The sequence below is a fragment of the Prinia subflava genome, chromosome 17, assembly GCF_021018805.1.
Source record: "Prinia subflava isolate CZ2003 ecotype Zambia chromosome 17, Cam_Psub_1.2, whole genome shotgun sequence".
Lineage (NCBI taxonomy): Eukaryota > Metazoa > Chordata > Aves > Passeriformes > Cisticolidae > Prinia > Prinia subflava.
In genome coordinates this window covers 15,533,187-15,555,497 of record NC_086263.1, presented here as the reverse complement: position 1 = coordinate 15,555,497, position 22,311 = coordinate 15,533,187, and the positions used below count along the sequence as shown (strand labels likewise).

The 22,311-nt window shown below is 56.0% G+C and overlaps 2 protein-coding genes across 2 annotated transcripts in view; one reads left to right on the top strand and one right to left on the bottom strand.

Annotated features, from left to right (window-relative positions):
- ARHGAP17 (Rho GTPase activating protein 17) overlaps positions 1-9,528 on the top strand; it is a 39,658-nt gene extending 30,130 nt beyond the window's left edge. The window contains 7 exon segments of the mRNA XM_063414855.1: positions 94-185; positions 301-457; positions 1,690-1,914; positions 3,352-3,512; positions 4,150-4,628; positions 4,630-4,699; positions 8,561-9,528. Coding sequence (XP_063270925.1) covers positions 94-185; positions 301-457; positions 1,690-1,914; positions 3,352-3,512; positions 4,150-4,628; positions 4,630-4,699; positions 8,561-8,691 — 1,315 coding nt within the window. The 3' untranslated portion in view covers positions 8,692-9,528.
- An 86-nt stretch (positions 9,529-9,614) lies between these two features.
- On the bottom strand, positions 9,615-21,759 carry SLC5A11 (solute carrier family 5 member 11). Its single transcript, XM_063414860.1, has 15 exons — positions 21,598-21,759; positions 20,723-20,794; positions 20,020-20,124; positions 19,813-19,872; positions 19,434-19,538; positions 17,660-17,765; positions 16,594-16,674; positions 15,935-16,140; positions 15,006-15,141; positions 14,567-14,674; positions 14,168-14,318; positions 13,792-13,960; positions 13,396-13,611; positions 12,465-12,591; positions 9,615-11,115 (listed from the first exon to the last, which is right to left on the bottom strand). The coding sequence occupies exons 1-15, from the start codon at positions 21,727-21,729 to the stop codon at positions 10,901-10,903; spliced, it is 1,989 nt and encodes a 662-aa protein (XP_063270930.1). The 5' UTR covers positions 21,730-21,759; the 3' UTR covers positions 9,615-10,900.
- Positions 21,760-22,311: the final 552 nt, after the last annotated feature.

Sequence of the window (22,311 nt, the reverse complement as noted above, 5' to 3'; positions counted from 1 at the left end):
ACCCTAAATTGTTATTCAGGCAGTCTGAATTGATTTTAATTTTCTTACTTTGATGGAACTGTGAATAAAGTGTTCTTCAACTGTGTCCTGCAGATCCCTTGCTGAAATGGCAGCAGCCACTTCAGTGCATGTGGTGGCAGTAATTGAGCCCATTATTCAGCATGCAGACTGGTTCTTCCCTGGAGGTGAGTCCTGCACAGCTCAGCAGCTTCAGGTGACCCTCCAGGCCCCCCGTGGGCCTGTGAGTGAGGCACCCTTGGGTGTGTGTGTCTGAGGGGAATTCTGTCTGTCCTCTTCCAGACGAGGATTTCAACGTGTCTGGGGCGTTTGTGGCAGTTCCTGCTGTGAATTCCAATCACTTGTCACACACTGGGAACGATTATGAATGTGGGACCCTGGAGAGGAAGAGGCCTCTGAGCATGACTGTGATGGAGGGGGATTTGCTGAAGAAGGAAAGGTGGGTGTAATCCCCATCCTAGGGGTCCATTAGAGCCCTCTTCCAGTGAGGCTTCAATCAAACACCTTCACTGGTGTCAGGAGAGGAGTTCATGGAAATGCTCTAGATAACAATAGTGATTTATTTCCTGTTATTGCAGCCTGAGGATGGCTCAAAGGTAATGTGCTGTTACTTCCCTCCAGTAAACTCCATGCATGATAAATCCCAAGCAGATACTGCTGCTCCCAGTTTCCATTGTCCTGGTACAGATTGGGGGTGGTCTAAGATTCCCTGGAACAGAAGTGTCTGCAGTAGCATCTCTCAGTCTCTAACTTCTGGTATCCCATGGCTTCTCTTTCAAAGCCCATAAGCTGAGGTGGTGTTACCTGGTGCCTTCATGATAAGACTTCTGAGTTGATGATGGTACAGTATTGCCACAGCAAGCAGTAGAATGCTAAAAACTCCCAGTAAAATGTGCTGTTTCCCATATAACATGTAGTGTAATGTTCATTCTTATCACTCATCATGAGTATTCAAGTGATGTGCTTGTTTCTAGCTGTTGATGCAAATATTAAGTTGTTACCTGTTAGCTATGACCAGCCACATGCAAATTTGTCAGCACCCACAGAGGAAGAAGAAAATCAGTTCAAGATTCAGTGTTTAACACAACAAGAATAAAATAATTTCTAGAATGAATGTGATGTATGCATTCTAAAGTCTGTTAGAGTTGGGGTCTGTTTCTCCATTGTTCTCCTTGAAACACAAATAGAATGATTTGGGTTGGAAAGGACTGTAAAGATCTCTCATTCCAACCCTCAAAATCACGGCCTGTATCCAGTAGCTTTTTTTGAATCTCTGCTGCAACTTAGTGTGTGATAGAAACAAAATTCATGTGGCAAAATCCCTTTAGTCAGGAGCTGTGGTATGTAAGGAAACGTCTGTATTTACATGTGAGATTCCGAGTGCTCTGACCTCATTGTCATCAGTGTTTGTCTCCAGTGTAATTGAGTAGTTTGTTCACTGACGTTTAGCTTATCCCTCTGTGGGGATAAGCCAAATCCTGTTGCATGTCTTAACATTGCTGGTGTTCTGCAGCCCCTGGAAGCTTTAACCTCGTGGTGTCGCGCAGCCAGCGGAGCTTTCCTCGTCGCCGCTTTGCATGTGGGGTTTGTGTGGGGGTGGCACCCCCGGGCTCCTGCTCTGCAGCTCCTGGGGGTGGCTGCTGCCGTGTTCACTCTCTCTTCTCTCTGTAGCTTTGGTGTGAAGGTGCTGGAGTTCCCCGCGGCCCCGCGGCGATGTGGCACTGTAAACAGAAAGCTCACATCGCCCGCCTTCCAGCCGCCGCTGCCGCCCTGCGAGCCCGCGGCGGCCGAGCCGCCCTGCCCGCCCGCGGGCGCCGAGCCCGGCCCCGGGGCTGGCCCCGCTCCCTCTGCTGCCCCAGCAGAACAGCCCCAGGCTCCAGGCCCTGAGGATGCCAGGTAAGAGGCACGGCGCACGCTGGCAGCGGCTCGGCAGCGGCTCTGGCAGCAAACCGGTGTCACCTGTGCCCCAGGGTGTGCCCTGGCAGGCGTGGGCAGCAGAGCCCTGCAGGAGCTCTCCTGCCGTGGGTGTGCTCCCAGAATTTGGCTTCTGAAGGAACACTCATGGTCCTGGATGATCCAGAATTCGTTTTATAACATGGTTGTGTGCCAGAATTCATCTTCTGATACAACATACATAGTTCTGTCTGTTCTGGAGTTTATCTGCTAAGATAGTGGAATTCTTGGGGAAAAAATGATGAGGATAAATACAAATACAGATTCTATTTCTGCTGCCCACACTGACCTTCCCAGGTTATGTTCTAGAGATGTGCACACAGGTGATACCAGTTTGCTGCTGAAAGAACAAAACCTACTGTGGCAATAACAGAAACCTGTTGGTCTTGTTTGTTGTTTTTTGTTCACGTTATCTGGATATGTCTTGTTTTGTTTATTTGTCTGTAGCAAGTGTTAGTGATGAGCAGAGTGTCTTACTAGAAAACTGGCAGTCAGTTCAGTGTATTTCAGGATTAGTTTCTTTAGGGCAAGTGGCTTCACAGGCTCTTTGCCATTTAATTTCTCTTGAAGCTCTGCAGTTGTGTCCCTGGACTCCAAGGCTAATTGCAGCAGCCTCACTTCCTCCTGTGAGGTGGAAGCAGCACTTTGCTCTCAGCTCTTCAGCGGGCTGAGAGCTGTGGCAAACCAGGTGTGAAGCCTGCAGTGCCTCCAAATGTCAGCCTGGCGTCTCCAGTGAAACCCCAGCGTGGGGTTTGATGCAGCACTGGCTCTTGTGCACACAGCTTGTTCTCAGGTGACATATTTACACAGCCAGCTCGTTTGGAAGTCCCCTGCAGACCAGTATTTCCTCCACAGACAGCTTTTGTGGCAGAGGCAGCTGAAACAAAACCTTGGGGGTCGTGTCGGAAAGTTGCACTTAAAACCTGCACAGCCTCTGTGCAAGTACTCCCAATTTATGAACAGCATCTGGAGAAATGGGGATTGCAAAGTGCAGTAGGAGTGAGTAAAGTCGGTCCTTTAGAGGGCTGAATTGCTGCAGGTGACTCTAAATGTAGAGAAGTGAGAGAAGCCTGCGGGTGCACAGCCACAGGAGGGGCCCCTGCCCAGAACCACCTCAGCTGGCTCCTCCTGCATCACCACCCATCCACCCAGCACTGAGCCGTGTCCTCAAGTGCCACATCCACATCTTGGACACTTCAGGGGCTGTGACTCCACCACTCTCTGGGCAGCCGTGCCAGGGCTTGGCAGTGCTGTCCATGAGAGCTGTTCCCTACTGCCTGAGCCACAGCAGGGTTTGTGAGGAGCAGCTGCAGCAGAGCTGGGCAGGGCACCCCAGGCCGTGTGTGATGTGTGATGTCTGATGTGTGTTTTTGTTTGCAGCCCCTCCAAGGCCAAGGAGAGCCCGAGCTCAGGCACTCCCCCGCCGGTGCGCAGCGGCCAGGCCGGCCCCGGCGCGGGGCAGGCGGCGCCCGGCGCCCCCCAGCTCTCTGTCAGCCAGCCCCAGAGCGCCGCTGGGCCCAGCCCACACGCCCTCAGGAGAGGTGGGTGTTCTTTTGCTTCCCCAGCCACTCTGCTCCCAGCCTTGATGTGCTGCTAAAAATGCTGCTGAAATAACTTTATGGGCATCTCTGCCCTCGCACAGACAGCAGGTTAATCTGCTGCCTTGTCCCCAAGGCCTGGCTGTAAAGCAGCTGTGACTTTTGGACTCTCTGAATGGTGATAGTGTCACCAGTGCTGTTTAACAAATGCTCTCAAAAGCTATTGATCAGTAAATGCTTGTACTTGATAATGCACCATTTTATTTTAATAACGTGCCTGAGGGTTTTTGTGCAGCTGATTGTTTTCTTTGGGAGCTTGATTTGGAATAGTAGAATTCCAAAATGGTTTGGGTTGGAAGGGACCTTAAATCTCATCTTGTTGTGTCCTCTGCCATGGCAGGGACAGCTTCCACTGTCCCAGGCTGCTCCAAGCCCCATCCAGTCTGCCCTGGGACACTGCCAGGGGTCCAGGGGCAGCCACAGCTGCTCTGGGCACCTGTGCCAGGGCCTGCCCATCCTCCAAGGAGCAATTCCTTCCCCACATCCCATCTAACCCCACTCCCTGTCAGTGGGAAGCTGTCCCCAGTGTCCTGTGGACCCGCAGTCCCTGATGCTGGAATGTCCCCTCTTCTCTCCACAGCCGTGAAGAAGCCGGCGCCAGCTCCCCCCAAACCAGCCAACCCCCCCCCGGGGCAGCCAGGAAGCCAAAGCTCTTCCCCAGCTGCTCAGCCACCTTCTGTCTCCCCAAAACCACCAGCCAGAAGCTCTTCTCCTCCCGCTCAACACGCGAACCAAGCGGCAGCCCCGACCTCGTCCCCGTCGCAGGTTTCCGCACCTCGCAGATACTCCAGCAGCCTGTCCCCGCTGCAGGCTCCCAGCCACCCTCCCCCGCAGCCCCCCACACAGGCAACCCCTCCCCTGCAGCCCCGGGCTGGCAGCCAGGCGTCCCCGTGTGAGCCGGGGGCAGAGCAGCCCCTGCCGCAGACCCCCACCCCTCCCGACACGCCGCCGCTGGGGAAGCGCCCGGGCAGCACCGCGGCCGAGCCCTGCCAGGCGCCCCAGGGCGGCACCCTGCCCCGGCCCCGGCCCGTGCCCAAGCCCAGGAACAGACCCAGCGTGCCCCCCCCCGCCTCACCCGCCCTCGCAGCCGCCCGCAGACCCCGCACAGACGGCGTCCAGAATAGTCACAGGTGAGTGCCCTGCCTGCCCTGCCTGCACAGCCCTGCCCTGCCTGCCCTGCCCTGCCCTGCCCTCCCATCCCATCCCTGCCCTGCCTGCCCTGCCCTGCTCTCCCTGCCCTGCCCTGCCCTGCTCTCCCTGCCCTGCCCTGCCCTGCCCTCCCTTCCCTGCCCTCCCCTCCCATCCCTGCCCTCCCATCCCTGCCCCGCCCTGCCCTGCCCTGCCCTGCCCCTCCCTGCCCTCCCTTGCCGTGCCCGCAGGGTCTGGCAGTGCAGGAAGCAGCGCCTGCAGCTGGGGGTTGCTGTGGGGACACAGGAGCACAAAGCACAGCTCCAGTACTCCATAGCTCATTGCCAGTTCAGTGCCCACCCAGCTGCTCTGCACACCAGGGTGTCATTCCTGAGGCAGAAGTGTTTGGGGGCAGCGGAGATGAACTTTTGTTATTTTTTTTTCCTGTTTGGAAGAAAAGTGAACACTGTGACAGCAGCTCGCTGGGGCTGTCTCCAGCTCAGCATCTTGGCAGTCAGTCCTGCTTGCACATCTGTTGCCAAAAAGCAAATATTTAGAGGAGGGAGAAGATGTAGCCAAGGATGGTGGATTTCAGCACATACTGAGATAAGAGAAGGGCACGAGTGGTTGCTGACACATGTTCTAGTAGGCAAAACATGCAGAGAACGTTTTACCTTATGAGAACAGAGCCTTCTGATGTACATTTAAGTTGGACGTGCAGAAGCTGAAGAATCACCTGTATTAAACTGTATTTCTTAGGTCAATATTTATAGAGCTTCACATTTTAAGTGCAATCCTTGTTTTAAGATAATCATAAAGAGAAACTTCTGTCTTCTCACAGAAGCTTCATGAAGCTTGCAGTTACCAATTTGATTGGGATAATAACGAAGATAGTTAATAAAGTTTATTTTTTTTTAAGCGTAATTGCTGAGGCCGTTCAAAACCAGCAGATTTTGGAATGTTTTCCTGCTGAGTCGCTGCTTATTCTAGGAAATTCTGAAGGAAGAGATACTGAGTGTGGGAGACTAATACTTTCAAATCTACTTATAATTAATAATGGTTGAAACTTTCCCATGACACTGCAGCTTCTCTAGAATTAGACTAATGTATTGGAATGCAGAGTATCCATTCTGATGCCTAACAGCTCTACCCCAATGCCTTCACAGGTGGGGATGGTTACTGCGAATAAGGTTTGTACTCACAGGAGCTGCAACTGCAGCTCAGCTGCTCCTGTTTGTAGCTTGAGTTCGGACATGTGCTTGGAACTGTGCTCTGCCAGCTCTGTGTGCTGCTCCCTGCACAGGGAATGTGCTCTGCCAGCTCTGTGCCTCCACAGCCTCCTGCCTGCCTCAGGCTCTGGGGCCTCTGCTGCTCATTGCAGCGAGCCTGTGAACATGGAGTTGTTCCTTAAGTCACTGTAAAGAATTAATAAACTTCACACCAGGCCCCAGAGTCAGTCCCCAGGGCAGGTGTGATGAGTTTCCAACAGCCTTGTTCTCCTCAGTGCAAGCAAATAAGATTTTTCCTACAATTTGGTGGTTTGTGGTTATGTTTTAATGTAGCTCTCACTTTAGCTTTGCAGCTATTTTTAAGGACTTTGAGGTTTTTTTGCAAAACCCAGGCTGATGTGACTAAAGCAGTGCAGAACAGCCCCAGCAGCACCTGCACCGTGCAGCAGCTGTGCTAATGAATCAAACCTCAAGGAAAGACTGAATCTGAATTTCCAAGTGTTTCATAGTTCGACCATATTTATTTTCATTTTAGGGTTTTCCTGGTTCTGAGCAAATCAATTCAGTGATAGCAGACAGGGAGGGTTTGTTTTACCCCAGTGTAATGGGAGAAATCCTTGTCTTGTAATTAACACCCAGCTGGGGCTGCCTCATTAGAATTGGGCACGGCAAGCCCCTGCCAGAGGGGACAGAGCACAGGGGTGTGCTGTGAACAGCACCGGAGCTGCCACGCAGGAAACCTGGGCAGGGAGAGGATCCTCTCCAAAGGCACCTGGAAGATCCAGCTGAAATCCCCCTGGGGAGGGGCTGCAGTGACAGCCAGGCTCACCTCAAAGCATCCACCTTCTCCAGATCAATGTGGTTCTAAAGGATTAATAATCTGAATTAACACCACCACCCGTCACATAGGAGTGTCTGCTCTAATGTTCACACCTGCACATACAAGCACTTACAGACTCACTAATTCACAATGTGCAGCTGCTGTTTTTAATTTGAACCTTAATGAGTGGAATGAGGGAACATTAAGGTGCCAGCAAACCTCATAATGATCTCTGAACAGGAATTCTGAACTGTTCTCAGGATACTGTTTACTCCTTTGTCCATGTACTGGACTTTAATAATGCCTGAAATTCTATTTTTGGTGTTCAAGTAAGAAGCCCTAGAATATTCTAATCAAAGGTTTTATGAAATAATCCAGATGTTTGACCAGCATTCAGTAGGAACTGTATTGGCAAGTGCAATGGTAAGGAAAAGGCCCCTGATTGGCCGACACTGTTGCTAATTGCTAATTGCTAATGATGTGTGTGCTAACTACTAACCCCCCCAGTGCCCTGCTGTGTGTCCCCTGGCATGGCCAGCGGGGGGCTGCTGCTGCTCCCATTAACCCACTAAAGCCCTGAGAGCAGAATGTGACGCTCTCCCCTTGTGCTGTGTCCGTGCAGAAATGCAGAACTGGCATGTTCCATGCAGGGCTCCTGCTGCACCCGGTGTCACTGCACTGTCACAAACGCTCCTCCCCTGTCACTGCATCCCGGAGCAGCTGCTCCAGGGGCCTGGGCTAGTGCAAGGGTCCCGTGGCAGAGGGTGGGAGGGGGTTTGAGGTCCCTTCCAGCCCAGCCCGTGCTGGGATTCTGTGCTTTAACCTCGTGCCCAGTGCCAGGCCAGCACAGGAAGGGGCTGCAGCTCTGTGCAGTATCCCAGGACAGATCCCTGCAGGCTGCCGGGGGCTCAGCAGCACTCAGGGGCTGCTTTCCCCTCTTCCAGGTCATTCAGAAATCTTCGACTTGAGCTTTTCTGCAGTAACTTCTGGGTTAACTTCAGGATTTCATGCTTGAGTTATGAGTCCCAGTCTCTCTAGGATGCCTGTCTGCACCTCCTGTGCTTGAAAACAAGCCATTTATTTGGATTTTTTGTTGATTTAAGTGATCTAAATTACTTCCTATGTGGAGCAGCTGCTGGACTGCAGTAAAGGATGTCGTGGCATATTATAAATCAGCTTTCCAAAATCCTGACAAGATTTTCAGTTACCTTTTTTTGAGCTGCTAGGGATTTTTCTGGTCTGATAATTCTAGCTGCCAGGGCAGTCAGTCACCAGAGATGCAGCATTTTGTGATCCTTTTTGGACCCTTTAGCTTTAACAAGATCCTCCTCTCCTCAGAAGAGACAAAGACCATGACATGCCCTGTTTATACAGGAGAGGTTTAATCTGCACTTGGTGTAAATAACTTCTGCCTCCTTTTGACACCATCCTTGTTCCTGTTGCTTCTCAAAGTCACAGATGCTGTTCCCTGGTGGAAGATTTAGGTGCCAGATTATTTTGCTGAGTGTTTTGACGTGAAAGTCCAGAGTAGCTCTGCAGGGCATTGAGGGATCTGACCCTCGGTCAGGCTCGCTGTCCTCCCTCCCTCAGTGGGGTTCTGTGACTTCATCCAGGGCTGAACCAGGGTCTGTAGGAGGAGCAATCCGAGCTGTTCAGCTGGGCTCAGCCCCTGGTGCCCACAGGGGCCAGCTCTGTTCCAGGAGCTCTCCTTGATCTTTGCTTTCCTTCTCTGTCTAAGGAAATGCCCAGGAGTTCCCGAGTGAATGAGCCGGCCCTGGCCCGGCGGCTAAACTTGCTGTTCCCTTTTTGTGCAGACTCTAATTCCAGTATTCCAGAACCACTTCCAAAGCCTCCTCCCGAGCTTCCTGCAGAGCCGGCGGGCAGAGAGCTGCACAACCACCTCCTGCTGGACATTGACAATGACACGGAGAGCACCGCGCTGTGACCAGCGCCGCCCGCCCCGGCCTCCTCCCGGGGGGAAAACCTCCGGCCTAACAGGGAAAAGCTTCTTCTGGCAGCGTGGCACAGCTGTGCAGGGCTGGCACTGGAGCCTCTGGGGACAGCCACCTCCAGGGTGCCTGAGGGTGGAGAGGACCTCTCAGAAAATCGAGCCCGGCCTTTGGCCGAGCTCCGGCTTCGCGCTCAGAAGAAGTTGAATGATCTGGGTCTGGACAACGGTTTTCAAACTCTTAGATGGAAGGAATGGATTCCTGCAGGAACTCGCCTAGGAAGCGTGGTCAGTGCTGATACAGGTGGTATTAGCAGAAATTCCAAAAGAATAAGAAGCAGAACATTAGTTATTTAAAGTGCATGTCTGTATTAGGGAAATAATCCTTCTCACGGCACGGTTAGAGGTTGTTGTAGTTCTTAGCCCGTACCAGGAGCTGCCTCCCAAGGACATTCCCTCCCAGATTTGCTGCAGATTCCCCTCAAGCCATGAACCAAACTCCTGCCCCAGTGCTGGTGGTGACTGCTGGTTCTCAGTCACCCTGTGGAACTGTGGATGCATCCAGTGCCTTGAAGGACTGTCGTGCTGGAGGAGGAACTTCTGTCTCTTTAATCATTTCATTGCTACTTAGGAGCAGTACTTACCCTGATTTCATAGTTATTTGTATTAACCTGCTTTGTTCATGTGCAACTGGCAACTGTTTCACGAGGAAACCGTGGAAATGGGGTTTGTGCTTTTGTTGAAAACGGTTGAATTTTGAAAGAACTTTGAAACAGCTGTTTGGATTCAGCAGTTGAGTGAACATTTATAAAATTAAAGATTGGTTTTTGTCAACTTAAGGCATCTTTATTCTAGTTCTGTTGCTTGCACTGGGTCCTGAAGGTCACGATGATCCCCTGGACTGTGTGGCTTGGAGTCACTGGTGCTCAGCTTGGTTTTCCCTTAAGGACTCCAGTGGGGGCACTTTGGGACCTTCCTCTGTCACCACACCAGCCCTGCAACCTGCAAAGTTACAATCTTTTAACTCCAAATTCAGTTTACTGAGCCGCAGACTCCAGTCCTGTGACTGATTTTGATGTTTGTCCCCCAAACTCTGCAGTGCCTCTCTCCCCCAGGGTTTCACCTGCTCAGGGAGGAGCCCCAAGTGCCAATTCCCTTTCTGTGCTTTAACCAGAGCATTTTCTGATTCTGTGGGCTGCTGCAGGTTTCCAGGTGCTGCTGCCTGCTGTCACTGCCTGCACACACAGGTTCTGGGGGTGAGCTGTGCTGGGACCCTGCAGTATTTCCTGAATTCTGGGACCCCCCAGCAGCCTGGGCAGGGGGAGCAGGCCCTGCAGGGAGCGAGGGCAGGTGAGGGGCTCCAGGAGGAGCCTCCTCCACCATGGGCACGGGGCACAGAGGTCCTGGCAGCCCTCCAACCCCACAGACTCCAGGCAGGCAGGGACCAGCTCTCACTCTTTAATGTTTCTCTGCAGCTGCAGCAGGGCCAGCGATGGTTCCCAGCCCGGGGTTCTCCACTGAGGCACTCCCAGGACGGCTGTGGGTGCCCAGGCGATGAGGGGCTGCCCCTGGGCACCTCTGCCCACCAGACCTCGTGGGTTTGGCTAGTTCAGGTCCTTCAGGTGCCCCCAGCAGCAGTTCTGGAGCAGTTCCCACGCTGGGTGCTGGTGTCGGTGTTGCCATGGGAGTGTTGGTGGTGGTGACTCAGCCAGAGCCATCAGCTCTCACTGCACACAGGGAGGAGCTGAACGGGCACAGCTCAGCCAGAGGCACAGCAGAGCCCCGACAACAGCCCCGGGCTCTGCTCGGGTGTCACTCTTGTCCCTCAGGGCCGCAGGAGCTGAACCAAAGGGGACCCAAGTGGTCGTAGCTGCTTACAGAGGCATAAATAGGGAGAGAATCCAGGCTTCCTGAATTCCAGGCAGTGCTCTAAGGCGAAAGAGCAAAATTAAATATTTAAAATAACCAAACCAACCTTCCTCAGCTGGTTGGTGCCAGGCGGGGTCTGACGGTGCCAGTGCCAAGCGCTCGGCCCCGGGCACAGCCAGGCCCCCATTAGAAATAAGGAAAATATTATGTCTTTAAAATGTCTTAAATAAAGAAATAAAATTTAGAAAGCATTAAGAATTACATTAACCCTCTGCTAATCATTAATATTTACACCAATTAAGATTAGTTGATGTTGTACGGGCTGGCATCCCCCTGGCTATGCGAAGTACGCCCAGAGGAAGACCCCGGCACACACACACAGGAGCAGGTTGATGTTCAGGATGTGTTTCACCAGCGGTTTCTCCTCCAGGGAAGCCACGGGCAGGGGCTCAGGTTTGGGCACGCTGTCAGCACCCTCCTGCCTGCGCTCCATCCCGCAGAGCCACAGCAAAGTGCTCAGCAGCTTCGAGCTGCCCTTGACCTCGGCTGCGCCTGCAACGACAGCGGGGAGGGAGGGCTGAGCCTGGCCAGCACTGCCACGGGTGTCACAGGCACTGCCACGGGTGTCACAGGGTGCTGTGCAGGGCCTTTGCTGCAGAAACATGCCCGAGGTCTCTACATGAGCACCACACCGGGGCCCCGCTGCACTGCAGCACTCCGGGCTGTGGGACCAGCTCCATCCTCCCTGGGCCTCTGAGCTCAGCTCCTGCTCTTCCCTCAGCACTTTAAGCCTTGGTAACAATAAACCAAACCTAAAAATTGAGCTGTGGCTTCTTGGTGCCCCTCAGCCTGCCCAGGCAAGGGCTGCTGTGGTCCAGCCCTGACACAGCTCTGAACTGGACCTCCCCAGTGCCTCACATCATTTAACTGGGGAAGGCAACGCTCATGTCCAACAAGTGTGAGGCTTCCCAGCGGCAGGAGAGCTGTGCTGTAACTCATTAACTCCCAACAGCTCGTTACAGATCAAAGGAACACGCAGCAAAGGCTGAACATTACATAAACAGAGCCTGGCAGAAACAGGGATGCGAATCACCGCTGCTGAATGCGCAGGGAGCTCTGCACACAGCTGTACCCAGCACTGACAAGCACAAGCTTTTAAAAATGCAAGTTCTCCTTCACTGATCTGCCAAGAACTCGGCCCAGGGCTCTGGGTTCTCCCTGCTGCTAGAGCCGACCAGAGAACACCACTGAAAAACAGAAAGGGAATGTCATCAACATCATTGTGCTTTCCTCCACCTTCCCCTTCTGCAGCCAGTTCTGGAGCAGGGGCCAGGCAGCATCCACGGGACAGTGGCCGTGGCTCTGTGTCCCATCCAGCTCCTTGGTTTCCAGCTTCTGTAATGCCATCGAGAGGTGGAAAAGAACCTGAACTCGTGCTTAGGTCAAATGTCAGGTAAAGCCTTTTTCCCCCTGGGCAGGAGGAGATGGAGGTCAGACCTCACTGTGGGGGCAGCTCTGATCTCTGCTCTCTGTGACAGGAACAGGGCACGGCTGCAGCTGTGCCAGGGCAGGCTCAGGCTGCAGAGCAGGGAAGGCTCTTCCCCAGAGGTGCTGGCACTGCCCAGGCTCCCCAGGGAATGGGCACGGCCCCGAGGCTGCCACAGCTCCAGGAGAGCTTGGACAGCGCTCCAGGGATGTCCAGGGCGGGATGGTTGGGGGGTCTGGGCAGGGCCAGGAGCTGGGCTGGAGGATCCTGTGGGTCCCTCCCAACCCAGCACATTCTCTGCTCTTTAACTCTAAGATTTTTCCACTACACCCTGAAGCTACAGAATTCCAGAGGAAGGCGCTTTAGCATGCCCGTGTTCCGGGCTGCCGGGGGCAGTGGGGTGGGGGTCACTCACGTTTGTTCTCGTCGGAGCCGCTGTCGGGAGCGGGGCTCAGCTCCAGCTGCAGCGCGGCCGCGTCCTTGGCTGGCAGCTCCTGCCGGGGCGGGGGATCCCCGCGGGTGAACCAGGTCAGGCGGCTGATCTGGGGGCAGGAGGGGCCCATGAGGAACGGCCCGGGGGCCGCGGCCACCATCCGGCCCTGCCCGGGGAGCGGCCGGGGCTCCGCGGGGCCGGTGACAGCGGGAGCGGGGCCGGTGACACCGGGAGCGGGGCCGGTGACAGCGGGAGCGGGGCAGCAGCTGTGGGAGCACACTGACCGCAGGGCAGGAAGGAGCAGAAAGAACAGAAACTGCGGCCAGGAGGGCTGGCTTGAAGAGGGGATGCTGAGAGAACAGGCAACAGGTGGGAAATAAGGGGATTTTTCTTCAACTATGTGGAAGACTCATTATAGAGGGATGTTCTCAAAGGCGGTGTGGATAGAGAGGGATGAGCGCCACATAAAGCTGGACAGATTCAGGATGGAGATGAGGAAAAGCTGCTACAGGGAGGGCAGTGAGCTCTGCACTGATCACACACTCCAGGCATCTCCCCTGGGGGTTTCTGAGTTCAGGGCTAGTCCTGTCAAGCAAGAGCATGACCTCTGTGTGAGCTCTGAAACCCCCAAGAATGCACCACATTTGACCTGAGGCCATGGAAGAGGCTTCCAAAACTGAGTGGCAGCACTGGGGCTGTGGGTGTGCAGTTTGGATAGCGCTGTGTGATCTCACAGGGTGAAAAACAGAATTTAAGGTTTCAGTACACAGTAATACACATGGGGCAACGTGGAGGATCGAAGGCACTGTCTGATCCCGGCTCTTGTGGGAAATGGACCTGCAGAGGATTTTTAAAGCCTGACAGGAAGTTCACATGCAGGCTGTAACGGGAGGAGAAGGAGGCAGGGACGCACCATGGCGGGAGCCGGGGGCTGCGTGGCCAGGCTGACCAGCAGCACGGTGAGCGTGGACACGGCCGCCAGCACCATGGAGAAGTAGAGGTAGTGCATGTACTTGAGCACGCCGGGCCGGCCGTCGGGCTGGTCGCACCGCGGCTCGGGGTAGATGAAATCCAGCACCAGGCGCACGGCGCCCAGCAGCAGCCCCAGCAGCAGCCCCCAGAAGGCTCCCTGGAAAGGAAGGGAATTCTGTGGGGCACTCCCTGGAAAGGAAGGGAATTCTGTGGGGCACTCCCTGGAAAGGAAGGGAATTCTGTGGGGCACTCCCTGGAAAGGAAGGGAATTCTGTGGGGCACTCCCTGGAAAGGAAGGGAATTCCGTGGGGCCGCCCCGGGCCGGCGGGGCCGGTACCTTCTCGTTGGCTCTCTTCCAGAAGCAGCCCAGGATGAACACCATGGCCACGGGCGGCTGCAGGTAGGAGCTGATGGACTGGATGTAGATGAAGAGCTGCCCGCCCTGGCCAGCCTGCACCAGGGGGATCCACAGGATGGACACCACGGTGAGCAGCAGCACAAAGACCCTGGGTGAGCCGAAGGGGCGCTGCTGTCAGCCCAGGCCCTGCCCTTGCTGTTGCTCAGGGTGGGACTCAGGGTGTCCCCACAGCCCCAAAGCCTCCCTGCAGCCCTGCCCCGGCCTGTGCAGGGCGGTGTCACCTCAGCAGCTGTGCCCAGATGTGTGCCTGGCACCCAGGCAGGGCTGGCACCCAGCCTGTGCCCGTTCTCCCCACCTGCCCACGATCATCAGCTCCCACTCGGAGCAGCGAGGACGGAAATGTTTCCAGAGGTCCATGGTGAAAATGGTGCTGGCACTGTTGAAGATGGAAGTCAGGGAGGACATGAGGGCTGCTATCATCACTGACATCATCAGGCCCCTGAGTCCTGGCAACGAGGAGAGGCAGAGCCACCCTGAGGAACCCTCCCTGGCTCCGCTGCAGGGCGGCCTCGAGCTCTTCTGTGGGCTAGAACAGACTTTTAAAACTGGTTTAGCTCCAATTTAAGATGGCAGCGATAGGTTTGTCCCACACAAACCCCCCTAAATGACAGTTCCAGGCTATTTTCCTCTCTGAATTTCCCTCCCAGCCTGTGGCTGCCACGTGCCAGGGCCAGAACCATCACCAGGCTCTTACCTACAGGCAGGAGCTCCAACACCAGCTTGGGATAAGCAATATCAGAACAGCCAGAGGGGTTGCCACAGATTTTTTGGCAAATTTCAGGGTCTGCACAAGCCACCAGATCTGAAACAAGCAGTGGGGAGTGAGAGGCAGCATTCCCAGCCACAATACACAAGTGTCTCTGGACAAGTTCCTCTGCTGAATGCTGTAAATTGCTTTCCAAGGGAAATCCTGGAGAGCTTGGGGGGCTTCCAGTAAATGACACAGGGCTATCCCAGCACAGGGATGTCTGGGGCTGCTCTGGGAGGATCTGCAGCCTCCAGCTCCTAAATAGGAGAAAATTTCTGCAAGTGTTGGGCATTTGATGCGTTGGAACCTCTCAACTTATTCAGGAAAGGCTTCTCCAGCTCAGTGGAGTTGGCATGGCTGGAAGAGATCCCTCCTCAGCACTTACCTGGGAAGAGAACCCGGCTGATCATGCCTGGCATTACCATCATAAAGAGGGGCAAAATCTTCAAGTAGGAGGTCATCAAGGAGCCTCCTTTGGCGTGGGAGAGGTTTTTGGCAGCGAGGGACCTCTGAACAATGACCTAGGAACGAAGGAATGGGTTTGGTTGGCTGCCAGCAGCAGGAGCCGGCGGGGATGGAGCCAGCCCGGCTTTGATCTGCAGTGAACTCTGCGGGTCTCGGAGGGCGCTCACAGAGCCCGGCCGTGCCCTCGCAGGGCGCTCACAGAGCCCGGCCGTGCCCTCGCAGGGCGCTCACAGAGCCCGGCCGTGCCTGTGCTGGGATCCCGGCTCTCCTGGAACACGGGCACTGCCCGTGCCATCCCAGCCTGGAGGACACCGAGCTGCAGGGCCTGACCCTCACCGTGCCCGGGGTGTTCATCCCTCCTGCTCCAGGGACTGCCCCGAGCCTGTGGAGGACCCTGGCAGGAGCAGGGCAGAGCCTAAACGGGCACAGTTAAATGAGAGAGCAAGGAGGCAGAGCTGGAACAGCAGGAGGGGTTTTAGGGCTTCAGGTCCCTGGCTCGGATGGTGAGGGAGGGATGGGAGCCACTCCCCGGGAAAGGGAAAGAAGAAATTCACAGGTGGTTCACGAGGAATGAAAGGATTAAGTTAAAAAGCAAACAAACAAACAAAAGACCTCTTCATAGACGGGGATTAACACACAATACATTCTTAGCCCTTCTCCCGTGGAGATGATTACCAATATTTAGTTGTGCAAATCAAGTTTTTCTTCTTTAGGACTTATCCATCTGATTTTATTGATGGTAAAATAAGATTTTACTGATGATACCCCTCAGAAAACCAGCCCAGATGAGGTCACAACACCCAGGTTTGTAGCGGGACTCAACCAACCACAGAACAAGCAGTGACCCACCTGGTCTGTGCACCAGTACCACAGGGATGGGATGGTCATTCCCACCAAGACTCCTGGCCAGGGCAGGTCAGAGTTCACAGGGTCTCGGAAAATGTGGAAAGCATCTTCCCTGGGCAGGCCACAGCTGCTGTTCTCCTTGCGGATGCTGGGAATGGCATCAAAGTATTTTGCCTGTAAACCTTCAAGGCCACCAACTTCAATAAAACCTGAAATGGGTCATGAGAAGCTGTTACTGCATCCCCCCAGGCCAGGACTGTGATTCCAGTCTCTGGGTCACTGTGGGTGATGCTCCACAAGTATTCCTTCGACATCAGCAGCTCCTGGTTCTCACACTGGGCTGGGAGGAGAAGACACTGCTGGCTGGAGCTGCCTCTCCTATGGAATCACAGAATCCTGGCATGGTCTGGGTTGGAAGGGCTCTTAAATCCCAACAAATCCCCATCCCAGCCCTGGCAGGGACACCTCCCACTGTCCCAGGGTGTTCCAAGCCCTGTCCAACCCAGCCTTGGGCACTGCCAGGGATCCAGGGGCAGCCACAGCTGCTCTGGGCACCCTGTGCCAGGGCCTGCCCACCCTCCCAGGGAGGAATTTTCCCTAATATTTAACTTGGTTAGATTTCTGTGGTAGTTTAAGTGCCAGCCCCCCAGGAGAACACTCACTGAAGGCCATGAGGGACACGGCCCCGATGAGCATGATGAGGGTCTGCAGGGCATCCGTGTAGATCACAGCAGCCAGGCCACCTGGGGGGCAGAGGCACAAACTGGGATGAGCTGGGTTTGTTCTGTCAGAGCACTTCAGGGTTCTTGTCTGGCTGGGGGGTTCTGTCCATGCTGGGGGGAGCTTGGGCATTTCTCAGGATCTGAGTCATCATGAGTCACCATTTTGTCACTGGGAGCCAAAGGCAGAAATAGTTCTACGGGAAATACATGGAAAAGCTCTAAAAGAAAGCCCAAGCTGAAAAAGGAGGAGGGGAAAAAAAAGGGGTTGTGATTTTACATGACTGGGGGTGAGCAGTGGGAAAGGAATAACCTTTATTTGTTTGGGATTTCTGTGTGGCTGGTTTCCATTTGGCCACTCCTAAGCCCTGAAAGGGCATCCAAGCCCGGAGTCTTTCCGCATTACACGGCTCATTGTGGTGTAAATCCCTCACACCTCCGGAGAGCCCCAGGAAAAGAGGGAAAATGTACCCTGGGAAGCCTTGGCAGAGCTGCTCCTCAGGGCAGAGCTGCTCCTCAGGGCAGAGCTGACCTGCACCCACGCGGGGTGGCCTCTGAGGAGGGCTCACTTACTCCCACCTGGCGATTTTTTCTAAAAAGGTGAGCTCCCAATTGCTTTCCCACCCCAACATCCATACCCATGGCAAAACCAGGCTGCTGAGGGGGCAGGGCACAGAGCATGGCATGAGACTCCTGGAATGGTTGGGGTTGGACAGGACCTTAAAGCCCATCCAGAGCCACCCCTGCCATGACAGGGACACCTTCCACTGTGCCAGGATGCTCCAAGCCCTGTCCAGCCTGGTCTGGGACAATTGAATGTCTCAGCTGAACGGGCTGGGCAGGGGCAGGGTCTGGACAGGTCAGGGGCAGGAACAGGGACAGTGGCAGGGCAGGGACAGTGGCAGGGCAGGGACAGGGTCAAGGGCAGGGGCAGGTCAGGGTCACAGGCAGGGACAGGGCAGGGTCACAGGCAGGGACAGGGTCACGGGCAGGGCAGTCCAGCACGCACCAGACACGGTGTACACGGCAGTGATGGCCAGCAGCCCGGCCACGGCGATGTACAGGTCCCAGTGCAAGGCCTGCTGGATGAACAGGGCCCCAGCATACATGTCCACCTGCAGGGACAGCACAGGGACAGCCACACGCTGCAGGGACAGCCACACGCTGCAGGGACAGCACAGGGACAGCCACACTGAGGGACAGCACAGGGACAGCCACACGCTGCAGGGACAGCCACACAGATGCAGGGACAGCCACACAGATGCAGGGACAGCCACACAGATGCAGGGACAGCACAGGGACAGCCACACGCTGCAGGGACAGCACCACCCAGCCCCTCCTGGTGTGCACACTTAGCCACCAAACCACCCCCTTCTGTGGGACCAGCCCGCTTTGGACATGGCCCCCCAGTCCCCCACAGCATCTCCCCCCTGCCCCAGCAGGACCAGGACCATTCTCCAGCCAGTTCTTCATTAGTGCTGGTGACAGTGGTGACAGGGAGGGGTGACAGGGCTGTCACAGAGGGGAGCATGCACAGCTCTGGGACAAAGGCACTGGGGTGGGGCGTTTCTCTTTCCCCAAGCCCCAGGGTGGGGGAGCTGGGCTGGGCAGGGACTGGGGAATCTGCCCAGCAACCCCCCCTCCCCGGCTGCCACAGCCCAGCTGTCCCCGGGCACTGTCCCTGCTGCCATGGGGACAGGGTGACCAGCAGCAAAGTGTCCCCAGGGCTGGGCCCAGCCTGCCCAACCAGCTCTGCAGCTACGTGAGAGTGCTGTGGGCTGGGAGAGCTCCGGGACAGGCACAGGGAGGACAGGCAGGGGTAAAGGCAGCCTGAGTGCAGGAGCTGCGTATCAGGGATTCCATCAAATGGTCACTGCAATCTGGAGAGGCTGAGCCTGCCCCATCTGAACCCCGGGACTCAAATCCATTTCAGACAATCCTGGAGTGCTTTGGGGTAAAAGAGTCCTCGAAGCCCATCCAGTGCCACCCCTGCCATGGCAGGGACACCTCCCACTGTCCCAGGCTGCTCCAAGCCCTGTCCAAGTGTCCTGGGACATTTCCAGGGATCCGGGGCAGCCACAGCTTCTCTCAAACCCTTGCCTCTCGTCCCTCACAGGGAAGAATTCCCGCCCAGTGTCCCATCTAGCCCTGCCCTGTGGCAGTGGGAAGCCATCCTGGCTCTCCAAGCCCTGGTGAGAAGTTGTGGGAGGTTCAGAGGCAGGTCAGGCACGGTGTGCCACTCCGGCCCTCCGTGTACAGGAAAATCCCCACAGGGATCCGACTGCTTGCACGGATCCGTGCCCTGGCTGGGGTTAATGAACAGCCACCGAGCTGTTGTGCAAGGCTTGATTCAGTTATTTATTCCAACAGGTGCAATAAAGGAATGAAAATTTCTCTTCTAACCCTGTCCCAGCTCCTCCATCCTGCCATAACAGCACCTGGTGTCAGCACAGGTAATAAACATGCAAAAGGGAGAAACTGGGGGAGCTGCCAGGGGTCCAAAATCTAACAACCACCACATTCACCCTCAGAGCCCCACCTTCCCATGGACTACTGCTCAGGACACTGACACGAGCTTCCCCTCCTCCTGTAATGAGCATTCAGTGCTAACTGAGAAAAAAAGAAGCTACTCCTTCTTGTGTAGGTTCTCAAAAAAAACAGTCTCCCTTCCTTGGGTGCTTTGATCACAAACCCAGGCAGAGCCACTGGCTGATTTCTCAGCCTCACTGCTCAGCACACATTTTCAAAGCCAATTAAATGCAGTCTGTTCCTTCTCTACTTACAGATATCTTGGTGAAGATGTAGATGAACAGGTAGAGCACGGCCAGGAATATCTGAATCCTTTTGCCTCCGAAGCGTCTGCGCAGATACTCGGGCATGGTTGTGACCTACGGAGAGACAGGGAGTGAGGGGAGGGGACATCCCCTGCTCATTCCAGCGCTGCCCGTGGAGCTGTGGGGGTGTCTGCAGTGGGACAGGAGCAGCAGGGCCCTGGGGCTGCCCTGGGCTGGGATTTGGCTCTGCTGGCATGGGGGTCTCTGTGACCCACTCTCCATCCCCTGCTCAGGGCTGTGCTCAGGGCTGGGGGTGGGGAGCAGCCTGAGCCCCCCGCAGCAGCTCTGCCACCCCAGGGGAGTCCATCCCTCAGCGCCCCACACCTACCCCCGCAGCGATGTAGATGGGCAGGAAGAGCCAGGCCAGCACCAAGACACAGAACATCCCCTGTGGAAGAAACACGAGAGGAGTCAGAGCAGAGCTCCAGGCTGTGCTGGGGTGGGACATGGGCCCCCAGCAGCTGGGGATGCCCAGCACAGCCGCAGGAGCTGCTGAGCCCCGGTGTCTCCGGCCAGGGAAGGGCTCCCCACTCACGTTCCACTCGTAGGCTGTGGCAGCGATGCCCGAGGCAGCCCCCGAGCCAGCCAGGCCGATGAAGTGCCCGCTGCCCACGTTGCTGGCAAACAGGGACGCACCCACCTGGGGAAAGGCAGAACTCAGGTCTGGCCCCGGCACAGGGCAGCGCTCTCAGCCTGGCGGGAGCACAGGGAAGCTGTTCCCCCACTCCTGGCTGAGGGGACCTGAAATCCTTGTCAGCCTCTGCCACCTTCTTCTTTTCCCTACAGGTTTGGTGCCCTGGCAGCTCTCTCCAGCTTCTTTCACCATTCACTGCCAATTTGTGGGCGTGCTCGGGACCACCCTGGTCCAAAGCATCCAGTCTCTTGTGGGTGAGCAGAGAAGGGAACAGGTAGAAATGTCAGGTTCTGGCATCAGCAGCTCCAGAGGGACCAGCCCAGCCCAGATGAGACACCCCAGCCAGCACAGGCTCAGCACGAAGCTGTGTCCGTGGTGGGGACCCCCAGGGAATCCTGGAACTCTCCAGAAGCAGCCAGGCTTTGTGAGGCACTGGGCTGCTCCTCCCCGGCAGTCCCAGACCCGGGGGAAAAGCCAACACGAGACTGGCAGACCCAGGGGTAGCTTTTGGTGGTTTATTTCTGTTTGGGGAAGCGGGCAGTGCCCGGCAGAGGGGTCTGCCAGGGTGGCTGCAGGGCAGGGCAGGGCAGGGCAGGGTACTCACGGGCCACCAGGCCATCTGTCCCCCGGCGAGGAAATAGCCTTTGACCGTGCTGCGCTGCGTCTTCCACATGGACTGCGGGCACAGGGACACGGGCTCAGGGCTGTGCCACAGACCCCGGCACAGACCCCGGCTGCCCTCAGGGGGAGAAGAGGATTTCCTGAGGGACACAGCTCCTGGGGGCCAAGCTGTGCCCTGACCACACACACAGCTCCCCATCCCCTCTGTGCTGCCATGGAATGCTGTGTGCCATGGGCAAACTCAATCCCTCCGGGTCAGGAAGGAAGGACAGCAAGTTCAGGCCAGAGCTGGGGAGCCCCTGGGTGTTAGGAGTGCTCAGAAGGAGCGCTGGGCTCTACATGTGAGGCTCCCCTTCCCCAGGGATGATCCTCCCAATACCCCAAGAGCTGTGCACCACGTCCAAGGGAGCAGCCATCCCTCCCTGCCCCTGACAGCCAGGCTGGGCTTCTGCTGGCATAAAAGCCATGCCAAAGGATGTCCTTCTGCCTTAATTATATATAGACCGTGTTAATAATTTAAGGAATCTGCTGTCAGGACCCCTGTGGACGAGCACAGGTGATTTATAGGACAGCAGTTCCTTCCCGGATGAACAAAACATCATTGTTAGCGAGACTTTGTACTCAGACAGCCTCTTCCTCACAAGGGTTCTCCAACCTTGGCTACCACAGCCCTCCCCAGGGACACTGAGGGCACTTCCCAGGCTGAGGAGAGGGGAAAGACCTGCAAACTCCCCCCTCCACTTGTTGAGCTCAGTGCAAATCAGCCCGACTCCAGCCAAAGCAGAGAATGTGGGGCCAAAGCAGCCCCATTTCCCAGCACGACGGGCCCAGTGAAGCCTTTAAGGAGAGTCTGCTCACCCAGAGCCCCACGGCCAGCACGAAGAGGAAATAGAGCACGAGCACAGCGATGTCCACGGGCTGCAGCGTCTGCTGGGGGAACACGTCCCACGAGGGGGTCACAGAGGCCGGGGGGGCACTGGTGGGCTCCATGGCTCGCGGGGCACCCCGGGGTCCTGCTGCATGCACCTGTGAAAGGAGGGGTGAGGGGCCAGGGGAGCCCCAGGCAGGTGGGCTCGGGGGGTTCAGGGCCCTGGGGTGCTGCTCGTGGCAGAGCTCAGGGGAGCTCCTGTCTCTGTTTTCTCATGTGCAGCTCCCCTGCTGCGGTGTGGAGGCGCTGCCAGGGCAGGCCAGGCGGGTTTCTCGTGTGATTTTCTGACTGGTGAGAAATGGGAGCATTAGAGAGGAGGTGAAAGCAGCTGGAAGAGGCAGAGGGAAGGAGCAGAGCTGGGGGTCACAGCCTGAGGGCCCCAGGGTGGCAGAACTGGCCCCAGGGAGGAGCTGCTGCCAGCAACGTGTCCCTCCCAAGCCAGCAGACTGTGATGGCACATGAACAGCCCTGGCAGTGCTGGCATTTTCCTCCTTTGCACATCAAGAGCTCGAGCCCTGTGCAGAGCACTTGGGTCTCCTCCTGAGCCAGGGAACTGCCCCCTGCTCCTTATCAGGAGCAGAGACTGGCAAGGTGTCACCAAGGAATATAAAAACCCATTTTCCTCTCCTGATGGTGAGGTGTGG

Coding starts and splice junctions, on each gene's coding strand:
- SLC5A11 (XM_063414860.1), bottom strand. CDS start 21,729: ATGGAGCCCACCAGTGCCCCCCCGGCCTCTGTGACCCCCTCGTGGGAC. Junction 12,592..13,395: donor AGCCCCCGGCTCCCGCCATG/GTGCGTCCCTGC, acceptor TCCTGCCCCCAG/ATCAGCCGCCTGACCTGGTT. Junction 11,116..12,464: donor CGGCTCCGACGAGAACAAAC/GTGAGTGACCCC, acceptor CTGTCGTTGCAG/GCGCAGCCGAGGTCAAGGGC.